Here is an 11,856-nt window from a genome sequence, read left to right as displayed (position 1 = left end):
TAATAGCCGCGTTATATGTTGTTAAATCAAAGATTCCGATTAAATATATTTATTAGTAATTCTTTTTGTGTTTCCTTTAAGCAAGAATTAATCAGTAAGTTGTTCATATTATTTATAAGAGTACATAGAAAGTCATTTTAATTTACAGAATCGTTTTTATAGCTTAGACATAATGACCTAAAGATCGATAATTTCAAATAAATTATACGCCTTTTTGATTTATATATATTGATGAATTCAAAATCGACTAACTTAGTAATCAACGTTGTGTTAATAAATATATTTATGAATTTATAATGTAATGTAAAAAAAATTATTGCATGTAAATAATTATTTGGTGCGGTTTCATAAGCCGCAATTTTTGCTTGTTGCACTGATGAGCTAAAGCTTATTATCACTTTTATATAAAAATAAAAAAATTAAAGTCAAAAACGATCACAATTTATTTATTTTATAGAAAAAAAACGTTTTTTTTTTTTTTTTGTTACTGACATTTAATGGCAAAAAAGTATCTTTGTGGTCGATTTTTTTATTGAATATAATAATCAGTGATAATAGATTAAGAAAATAATAATAAAATAGTATGGAATTCACAAAATAAAAATAGCTGAATGAGTGAATCAAATTATTGTTACGATGATTAAAATTATTTTGTTTTTTTTTTTTTTTTCATTTTTTGATTAAATTTTACTCATGAGCCGCCTATCGATTTGTACCAAATATATCACCTAATCAATACTCTTAAATATAATAATTAGGTTATTACCCTACGGCGTAACTGTTAATCGTAATACACTTGTTTTATCAGATAAACGAATAAAATTAAATGAATTGTAATATGTTTTTGTAAATTAAAGTCAATAATAATTATGTTAATAGTGTGTTTTTTTGAAGAATTTATTGAAAAGTAGTAGAACCGAATTATGGATATGTATATTGAAAAATCGGTAGTAAGAGCTCTTCATAACAAATTAATCTGTATATACAATCAATTTGTGCAGACGATGAATGTATGAGTTTTATTTGTATGAATGAGAATTAAATAGAAATTAATTAGCAATGCGAAAATTCAATATTAAAAATGCAAAAGAGAAAAAAATGTTATATTATGTAAATTTAGATTTATTTTATTTATATAAAGTAAAATTAAATTACTATTTTTAATTATTATTAATATTATTATTATTATTATTACTATTATTGTATTATTGGTTCAAGTAGTAATTTATATTTTAAAAACAAATAAACGCGAATCTTCGAATTTTTTTCATGTCTTTTATGTCTTATTTAATATTTCTTATAAATCCCAAAAATTAAATTTTCAAACTATTAAAATTTTATGCGAAATAATCGTATGTAGATTGTATTTTATCACTAAGCTTTATTAATACAGGTGTTTAATTTATTTTAGTTCGCAATAATCTAATAACTTAATCTAATCTAATTAGTTCCAAAAAGTATTTAGGGATATAAAATAATGAAGTTTTTATTTTGAGTATATTAAAATTTTTTTATCATAAATTTTTCCATTTCAATGACTTGAATAATTCTTATAAATGTTTTATACAAAATATAATTAAAATTAATACCTAACGATAAGTAACTAAGAACAAGTACATGAATTAAGTAATTTATCAGATCTTTGTTTCGTTTTATGTTAATTAAGTAAATTGTTTGTATTGATCAGTATCTCAGAAAACTTTGATATAGTCAAAAATATCAACATGAACGATAAAATGCAATGATTACAGTCTACCTCTTAAAGGCCATAATAAGCAATGACAAGTTATTCATTGATATTCAATGACACAATTATTATAACTTCTGAATTCTCTTTGTCATTTATAATCATAATAGTTATTTAATCTTTTGTATATTATAGATATTTACTTTCTCGGCATCATCACAATGGCATTTTATTAATTTTTATAGGCACGATTTAATTTTATCTGACCATTTGTCATCGAACTTTTATGCGAGACAAATTAATGTTTTGCCTTCATTCATTTTATCCTGAACCTTGTCACTGGCAGTGGATTTTTCAGCCTGTGCACTTAAAATTGCACAAACGAATGTTAAAGCAACTCCAATCGCTGCACTATAAAATGCCCAACCTTTAAACAATTACAAATAAATAATTACTAACATAAATCACTAAATAATTCGATTGATCTAATTTAAAATAATGAATTACCTAAAGTGCAGTCTCCCAGATAAAAAGGCGAAGCATCACCACATATACGTCTAACTCTAGGCGCACCCCAACCAGCGGGGTACAAAATCATACCCATCAAGTAAAGAATTCCTGTTTTAAATAATTAAAATTTATTTACTAGTTAATAATTATTGAAATGATAGTTTTTGTGAAATAAATAAATTCATAAATTACCAGCAATAGCCTGCGCAACTCCGGCGAGATTGAAAATACTTTTGCGACCAATACTCTGAACACAGCATCCAAGCAAAGCTGCAAACACTGTCAGAGCCATTACTGACAAGCCTAGAGCAAGGAAAAACAGCGAAGCTTTCCAGCAGCCTGGAAAGACATTGGAATCTGTTGCAAGACCATCGATGTTGAAATTAGCACAATGTATTCTATTAAAGAGCATTGTGCATCGATTAAAAATTCCCGCTGTTGGTGTATACAATTCAGTACCATTTTCTAAAAAAAATAATTACAAAATGTATTAATCAATAAATTAATTAATATTAACTTGTTTTCAAAAATAACTTACGAGTATCTTTAGTCTTCGGAGGTCCAACGATCCACTTTGGTGTTATGAGAGCCGAAAATACGGCCATCAAAGCAACCAAAGACAGTAGGGACCACAGTAGACTGCGGCCAGTAACAATCACATAGCACATTATGTTGCTATTTTTCTATCCGTATCTCATCCTCAGCCTCTTCTGTTCATTCCTATCAACTAGAAATAATTTAAAAGCCATTAATTATCTAGACGCTTCATTTAAATTTATCAAGTCCGTGATCATCGTAAATTATCCGCCCATTTACTTTCAATAGCCACGTATAGTAGTCTCTAATTCCTGAAATCATTAACCCAATACCCAAATTAATGTTTACGTTGAAATGATTTGAAGGCTTAACATTATTTATTCAAGAATTATTCATAAAAAATATCGCGTTTAAATTAGAGTCGATAAAAAATCTCATCTTACAATTAAATTTGGGTCAGGTCTTTAGTTTCAAGATAAAAAAGGATTTATCTGTTTTATATTTAACAAAAATATACTAATGTATTTTCATAAATTAAAGCAACAAAAAAAATTACAATGATTTTTATTTTTAGTTTAAAAAAAAAAATCTCAAAAATTTGTTAGTTCATTCAATTGAAATGATGAGTGTACAATTCAGAAACATTTGACAGCTTCCTACTTCAGAATTTATTCTTGAGTAAAAGAACCGAGTGAAATAAATTAAAATCAAGATCAATTACACGGCTGGTGTCTCTTTCGGAATTCAATACAAATGTCAGTTCTCGGTTTTCGGTATTCTTTAATAGGATCTTCAATGACTACATCCGTAACGAGATCTTCCGTCAACTTGAGTAAAAAGTATCTACAAAAGGAGCTAAGCATTCTTGGATCGCAGGATAAATAATGGCGTATAAAAAGCAATAGAGAAAGCCAGAGAAGGTATTATCAAAAATAATCAGTGATAGAAAACACAAAAGTGTTAAAGTCCGTAGCTCTTAAGATCCGTCTCTTTGTTCTCCCGCAGAATTCCAGGAAGTCCCAACTCCAAGGAATAAAAGGAAGGATGGTGTCTCACTTAGACATACACACCACTTGTAACCAGGTCCTAGTGTTAATATAAGACCAAAGACCAAAGGATACTCTGAGGCCTTTAATTCTATACGATCGAATTAAACATAAGACACAAGACAGAAGACACAAGAAATGAGACGGCGATCTCGTCAGCTTAATCACCCTCACATGCTTCACGCTTCCTTTCCATACATCTTAAATGTTCCAATCCAAGCTAAGATCCACCATCAACATGTAACCAATTTCATCCGTGAGACTTTTATTCTATTCTTCTTTCTCTTATCCTCACTTAGTTTACGCTTGGTCAACTTTGGAATCTCAAATATTCTCTTGTATCGACTATTTTTATTTTCTTTTTATTTTTTCTTTCTAGACCTTTCCTTTTATTTTAGTTTTTTGTTCCACCCCGCAAACTCTCGGGTACAGAGACCGGACTGAGCAGGGAAGATCTGCCGATTGGTTGTGTATTGGGGATCGAACCCACTCGTATCGTGTTTACTCGGAGATCAGCTTGAGTTAATCTCTGTTTGTAGTTTTTAGTCAGTGGCTTAAGTTTAACTCAACTCGATCCTCCATCCAGAGCAAAAATACACTTTCATTTATAAATTATAATACACACATTAAAGCTTACATTAAAGCTCTGCGTAATTTCTCATTCAGTGTACGGTGATGAGAAGGCGGCCTTATCAATCCGTTTGTTAAGATGCCTCAGGCCACATACGTTGCATTACATATAAATAAATCCATGTAAATGTAATATATTTACAATACAAGAGAGATGAGAACCATAAAACATGGATATAGTAGTACTGGATACTGGAGACTGCCCACCCAGAAGTGAAACATCGATTCGCTCATCTCTGATCACTCTGGCTTTGAAAGTGTACGGAGATGCATAAGTTATTAGTCATCACATCACCATATCCCATATTCCTTCTCTTTTTCACTTCACTCTTACGTTTGGGTTTTTTAATGGTATTGGTATGGTAACATATATTTTATTGCCTCCATGGATTTTTTTCCTCAAAAACTCTCTTAAGCATAATGTAAGAGGTCAAATGCCAGGTCCTAAATTTAGGGAGCTACTAAAAAAACATAAATAAAAGAGTTTATAATTTAAATTACTTATTTTAAAAACAACTCCGGTGCGGGTTAATATATAACTCCTTTTTTTGTACTTCTATTCTCGGTCTAAACTCGAGCCGGCATTTCGATCTTTTTTAAATACTGGACTCTATAATATAAATTTAGATTTAGGCTTTATTTAGGTCACTATATTTTACAAATTAATATTTTTATCTGCCGCTTTCAATAAATTTCATAAAAACATAAACCCACCTTTTTTTAGTCAACTCCATAGACATACTTATATTTATAATACCATGTGCACTCAAGATTTTATGGAATGACGAAAAAAGTTAAGATAAATGTAATTTGTTGCATAATCGGGACATCTGGAAGACAGTTGGCCAGCAGTAGCAGGTGCTCTTGTCTCTCACCTCATATAAATTTATCTCTCTTGCAATTTTCTCTTTGATTCCACCAACCTTCCCACCATTTGTTATTTATATGTAGCCATACTTTTCCATCTTCTTTCCCAGTTTTTTGTTTGACTCCACTTATATTAGTCTTAACTCATGTCTTGCAGAGCTGTACAGCAGAAGTAGAAGTACTCAGTCACACGTGCCTTTATATTACATTATTTGTATTTCTTTCTTCGCAACGCTCTCTAATATAATACGCTCTGTTATGTACTCTATTCTACGCTACCCAATAGCTCAACTCATATTTATATTCCCATACTCTACTCATATAATAGTTACTCATAATAAAAAGTTACCGCTGATTTTATCTCAATGATTTATCGAGACTTTGTGGCTACGAACTAGTCGCCAGCTAACCTCGAATTAATGAACCAAACAATTTGCATCTATATTTAAAAAAAAAAAGTTAATTAATTAATTAAAGTTTAAATTGTTTTTTAAAAATTTCTATATTTATTTATCAATATTCTTTTAGATTTTTCGTGTCAAAGAATAAAATCTTTCTGATGAGTGTGAATGTAGAAGATAAAAGGAAATTTATTTAATTATTAATAAATAAAGAAATAATTGAAAAATTTTAATTTTTAAATAATGCATATGCAGATTTTTCGGTTTCCTAAACGTAAATTTTTGAATTTTTAATTTATTTATATTTTATTCACTTTTTTTGTAATGAAATATTAATTAATGTCTGCGAGATTCACAATCATTCTTTCCTACGAATTATCATAGAACAAAATAAATAATCAAAACGTCAAACATAAAATTTTATTTTTTTTGTACTACAAGAAGTATTTCCTTTTTTTTTAGTAGACTTCATAGAAATCTAACTATTGCATTTGTCCTAATGTCATAACTATTAAAAAATTTTGCTTTTTCCTAAAATACTATTAGTTCAAAAGCTGATATAAATATGTATGTATTAATTTATTCATATATATATATATATATATATATATATATATATATATATATATATATATATATATATATATATATATATATATTTATGCGATTTAACACGGATTTTCATGACGATAGCATTTACACTTAGTATCGTTCTAGAACTCAACATAGTTAAACTTTGAACGATTACGACGATTAAGTTCGAAGATGAGCTAAACTAGTAGTCAATAAGTTTAGAAATGGTAGCATTTTGAAATTTTCATAATTAAAAAAAATCACACTTTCCCCAATTCTGCCGAGAAAAACTTTTGATTGGACCAACTTATCGGCTTTTCTTAAAGTATATAAACAGAAAAAAAATTAACTTGAATCAAGAAAAAAATTCTTGAGCCAAGAAAATAATTTTGAAAAGTTTCATTGTCTTGAATCAAGTGAAATTTACCTAAACCAAGAAAAATTTATTATTTTAAGAATTTTTTTACTTTAATTAAGAAGATGAAATTCTTTATATTTATTTACTTGATCAAGTAAATTTTTTTTGTGTGTATGAAAGCCCATTAAATAAGCTTGAATTTGGATATATTACGATTAGCTTAGGCTTATAATCACTTAATCTATATAGTGATCCAATTAAATTTTACTGTTACGGTTACACTGGCTTTGCTATTTTTGTTTTCAATTATGATTTATTTTTTTTCGTTAATAATACTTTTATTATCAATAAATTCACTGCATAATAATTCAAACTAAAATCTACTTCCATTTCGTCTGCCAAATGGTTTTTTTTTTACTTATAGTTCTCGTATATGATGCTGCAAGTTGTTTTTTTTCACATTCACAGAAAAAAAGTTTACTTGAACTCAAAAAATTGTAAGGAAGACCTAAGTTGTTTTGGAACAAGAAGAAATTTTCTTGAGACATGAAAATTTTACTTCATATGAGATAAATTTTTTCTTCCTAAATATTTTCTAAACGCAAAAAAATTTATTCTAGAGCCAAGAACTTTTTCTTTCTGTGTATGATTCTTTCATTTAAAAAATGTTTAATTTTCCAAGTAGAAGAAATTAAAAAAAAACTATTGAAATTAAAATTAACATTTCACTATAGGTACTACAATAAAAATAAAAAATCTTAAACTTAAACGACTCATACAATTACTAATTACAAATTCTCTATATTCCAGATATAACATGATTCCAAGTAGTAGCTGCATCTGCTAGTCGACTTGAACGAGCACAATCTACCTCGACATATATCAGGGTTTTAACTTAGCCCCAGAGTACCAAGGCAAAGTGTAATGTAAGTAAACTAATATATAATGCAACCAAAGTGTATTTAGCTCTATGGAGCAGAGATACGCTATCTCGTTACTTTATACTTTATTTTTTGAGTTATTTCTTGCATCGACAGGCGATAGGTACTTGGAGTCAGTAGTAAGCTAGTATCTGGTACCTAGTACCTGGTACTTTAATACTTTTCCCATGAATAAAAAGAGATGGCGAGTTAACGCAATTTTCAATCCACGCTCAAGTTGCTGTTGCCTGTAGGCGATCGTTGTTCTTTAACATTATTTTTATTTTTTTCTTCTTTTCCTATTATTTTTTTGTTTTGTTGTAACTATACTCGCGTTATGAGTAAAAGAATAACAAGAGAACTGACATTATGTTATTTTGTATTATAGATAGATGTATTATATCGAGTACTCTTCTCAGTACTATACACACAACCGGACCCAGAGCGCAAAGAGTAAACGTTGATCGTTGTGATAATTAGGGAATACGAGAAGTAGCAATAAGTACAGTGAAGAACCGAGAAAATACGAAACTGGATCGTAAGTTAACGGTACAAATAATTAAGATAAACGATGATAACTTGATAGTTATAATTTTAAAATAAGTCTCATATCAATTGTCATTGTTATCAACAAATGTTTAATCATCTGATATCATATTTCCTTTCAAGAGTAATCGCTCATCATTTACAAATATTTTTTTTTAAATAATATAACTAATTTTGATCTGTACAGATACAACTAGTACTACACAATACAGTAATGTTACGCTATTATAATTTTTTTGAGCAATTATTTTTATCATTATATAGCGGAATCATTGTCAGCTGGTCTATTATTAGCGATGAGCGTTGGCGTTCTTGTTTATTCTTTTATTTCTTTGGTATTCGTGTTTTATTTTATTTTATTATTTTTTCGAATAATATATAATGTCCAGCACAGCCGGAAGTCCCGACACTATGTCTGGGACTGTCGGTGTTGGAGATGATAAAACTCACGCATTACATTAAATATCTCTCATTCGTTGTAATATTATTCTTAAATAATACGTTTCTATCATCAATATTGTATTTATTATCTTATCTCATCTGACGATTTTGTCCATTTATTTTCTTCCTCTGTCATTTACTTTTACTTTGTTATTCCAGGTCTAATCTGTCCAGCGTCCAGCCACTAACTGCTGTATCATCCAAGGCTAATTCATCATAATAATAAGGTAGGATAAAACAACCTGTGAGGCTTTTTCTATAATTGACCCTTGAAATACTCGCATATAATTAAAATCAGATAATGATAATAATAAAAATTATTTTTACAAGTTATAAAAAATATTAAACGTTGTTAAAATTAACGTCCGGCCGATCCTCCTTTCTTTTTTTTTTTGTAAAAAAAAAATGATCATCAGCGAAAAGGAAGTCTTGAAGCGTGACTAGTGCGTGAACACGCATCATTTAACGGCAAAAAGTAAGTCTCGGCTCTGTCTTAACTTTTCTTCTCGTGCAATTAGAATGCGTCGCGTGTTGAGATGTCGGTAGAAGAATCTTATAGTCTGTTTATATTATGTACCCCAACCTTTGTATTGCGTTGATGTACATACGTACATACAGATTATCTGTATACATACAAATACATTAGACTTTACACACATTTATCTAGACGGGATTCCTCATTCTAGCCATATAGTTCAACACGACACATCCCTTTTCTATAATCCAATATATCTATATATTATAAATTGTAATAGTACGTACTGATGGTTTATAAGTGTTAAATTCGTTCAAACAAGTGTTAGTTACTCTGTATACAGCATACTGTTAAGTTAAATGCGTAGGCTGATGATGTTAATACTTAAGTCAGAGTGAAGACGATGTCCGTATCAAGGAATAAGGAATGAGTAAAGAGGATAAAGAGTGATGACACGTACGATGGACAAAAGAACATTAAAAAATATTATTTTATTTGCGCGAGATTATTTAATATTTCTATAATCTTAAGTACACACCCTGAACATTCATTGTTTTCTCTTTAATGGTAAAAGTTTTGATAAGTATATTATTTAAATATTATCTATTCTCTTTAACATCTATCAAACTTTTTGGGTTTAAGGTGTATAATAGAGTTATGGCCAGATAAAGATATTTTGGTGTTTTAGTTAAAAAGGATTCAAGGACTGTCACTGAGAAGGGGATTACAGCACAGATTGGAAGAGGGTCCAGAATTGATATTATAGAATGCATTCCAATTGGGGTGTCCTTTTATTGATTATTTATTGCGATAGATGTTTATGTAAGAACATTTGTCATTCGAGTCATGGATTACTAGCTTAGCTAGCTCTATCGACTCGAATGCAAGTAAATAGTCTTATTAGTCATAATATTATGTTAATATTATATTTCATGGTATGGTATTGGATTTTATTGTCTTGTATGCTTAGTTATGCTGCTGAAAGTACTTAAATGTTTGTTATTTGTACGAGAAGTTATTGGTGTATGGAGGAAGTAAAGGGAATAATAGACAGTGAGGTGAAGAGAGGTACAGTAAGTAAAAAGACAGCTGGAGATGGAGGGAATTCAGCCGCCCTCTTCAATGAATTATTCATATAAAACTCGAACTTAAACTTTAAATCGTACGACGATGTTGATCGGTTATTCTTGCTTCTGGTTAGACCCGTATTTTTATAAACACTTTTTGAGGACGCAATCGATGACTAATGTCTTTAAACACCCACATGCGAGATTATTCGAACAAAAAAATTAATTTTGAAAATCAACTTTCATATAAGTTATGTAATGCTTTTTTTTTTCTTTTTTATTATAAATAAAGTTTAATTAAATAAAAAATATTTTATATTAAACTTACCGGTGTTGATGTGTAAGATTTGTTTTTAAAATTTTGATTAAACTTTTTTGTATAGTAGCACTTTGAATTTTTTATTGACTATTTATACAGACACTTCTAAAGAAGATATATGGATAAAAGTAGTAAGGCGGTGCTTGGAGAACCAGCGCGGACAGAGTGCCGAGCGAAACTGAATAGAATAAACGAGGAAGCGAAGGGAAAAGAACAGAAGCGTAAGTGTGAGTACAGAGCAATACAAGGAGATACGAGGGGCGCCGATCCTACAAATGGATGAGTGTACTGAGAAAATGAGACGGTTATAGTAGTAGTTATTATTATGCAGAGTATATTAACTTGGAGAATATGTGTATAGATATAATATGTACTCCCTATAATTGGGAGTAAAGGGTATTAATATGGGTTTTTTTTCAACAAGTTCATAAAATATTTTATGTCGTTACGTCGGTCCATTGAAATCATCCAATGATTCCATTGTTCAAATCATTGCGCTGGGAATTTTTTGTGCCGTTTTGTTTCAAAAAAAAGATCAAAGTTTTTATCGTGGGAAGCTTCTTTAACTTCAACAATTTCGATGAATCAAGAGTGAAATTATTTCATGAAGTATAAAATTTTTAAAAATAAGCTGCAGAAAGGAAGAGACCGCTCTGTGTTAGATACTGAAAAATTCATTGAAGTTTAAGTACAAAGGTTAAACTAATATTTAAAAAATACTTCTTTTAATGATTGTCTCGCCGTAAATTTAAGTGGTCTATTTCAACAGGCTATAAAATTCCCATGGTTATATATCTATATGTGTATAAATTGTGAACATGGTGCATTATGTTCTATAATAAAAAAAAAATTTTAATACCCCAATGGTGCTAAAATGTATTTTAAGATAAATAAAAAATCAAATTATAGTGGAAACACGATCTTATGATTACGACTTTCTTATTACTTATTTTCTTTTTGTCATAAATCATTTATAATTAATCTATAAATAAAAAATTTATGAATATAAATAAAAGGCATAAAAAATTTTTAAATTATTACACAATCAAGAGAAAGTTATAAAACTTATTTATTCATAATGCTAAATATTCACGTCGAATGAAATCATCGATGACTAATTTTCGCAGCTGTTTTTCTGTGCGTTCATTATTCTGTGCGTTTAGTAGATATCGATCATAGATAAAAGGTGACTTTGTATTCAATAGCCGATGATCACACTAAATTAATAAATACCCCTTTTAAAGTAATATGATAAAAATATCAAAAGGTTGAATCTAAAAAAATTTTCATAAAAATTTTTTCAGAGTGCTTCACATAAATTTAATTATAAAACCAAATAAAATAACACTCAAGTATGTTTCAATACTCTAACAATACTTTATTATTTGAATTTTTCATTTGATTATTTGTACTTTCATTTTGAATATAAATTTATTATTTTCTTAATGGAAAATTCGTTATATCTATTATTTATCTCAA

General features: G+C 28.9%; 1 protein-coding gene and 1 long non-coding RNA gene across 2 annotated transcripts; one reads left to right on the top strand and one right to left on the bottom strand.

Moving 5' to 3' along the window:
• Positions 1-1,601: 1,601 nt before the first annotated feature.
• On the bottom strand, positions 1,602-10,564 carry LOC123263226 (LHFPL tetraspan subfamily member 2a protein). Its single transcript, XM_044725823.1, has 5 exons — positions 10,387-10,564; positions 2,736-2,924; positions 2,390-2,662; positions 2,195-2,305; positions 1,602-2,114 (listed from the first exon to the last, which is right to left on the bottom strand). Exons 2-5 carry the CDS (start codon positions 2,863-2,865, stop codon positions 1,972-1,974), a joined length of 657 nt encoding a protein of 218 aa, XP_044581758.1. The 5' UTR covers positions 2,866-2,924; positions 10,387-10,564; the 3' UTR covers positions 1,602-1,971.
• On the top strand, positions 7,426-10,314 carry LOC123263227. Its single transcript, XR_006509128.1, has 4 exons — positions 7,426-7,535; positions 7,918-8,078; positions 8,676-8,743; positions 9,634-10,314. It is a non-coding gene; the product is annotated as an uncharacterized LOC123263227 (long non-coding RNA).
• Positions 10,565-11,856: the final 1,292 nt, after the last annotated feature.

The sequence above is a fragment of the Cotesia glomerata genome, linkage group LG4, assembly GCF_020080835.1.
Source record: "Cotesia glomerata isolate CgM1 linkage group LG4, MPM_Cglom_v2.3, whole genome shotgun sequence".
In the NCBI taxonomy this organism is placed as follows: domain Eukaryota; kingdom Metazoa; phylum Arthropoda; class Insecta; order Hymenoptera; family Braconidae; genus Cotesia; species Cotesia glomerata.
Note: the sequence above shows the minus strand (reverse complement) of the source record. Positions and strands in the feature narration are given on the sequence as shown.

Coding starts and splice junctions, on each gene's coding strand:
- LOC123263226 (XM_044725823.1), bottom strand. CDS start 2,865: ATGTGCTATGTGATTGTTACTGGCCGCAGTCTACTGTGGTCCCTACTG. Junction 2,306..2,389: donor AGTTGCGCAGGCTATTGCTG/GTAATTTATGAA, acceptor TATTTAAAACAG/GAATTCTTTACTTGATGGGT. Junction 2,115..2,194: donor TCTGGGAGACTGCACTTTAG/GTAATTCATTAT, acceptor AATTGTTTAAAG/GTTGGGCATTTTATAGTGCA.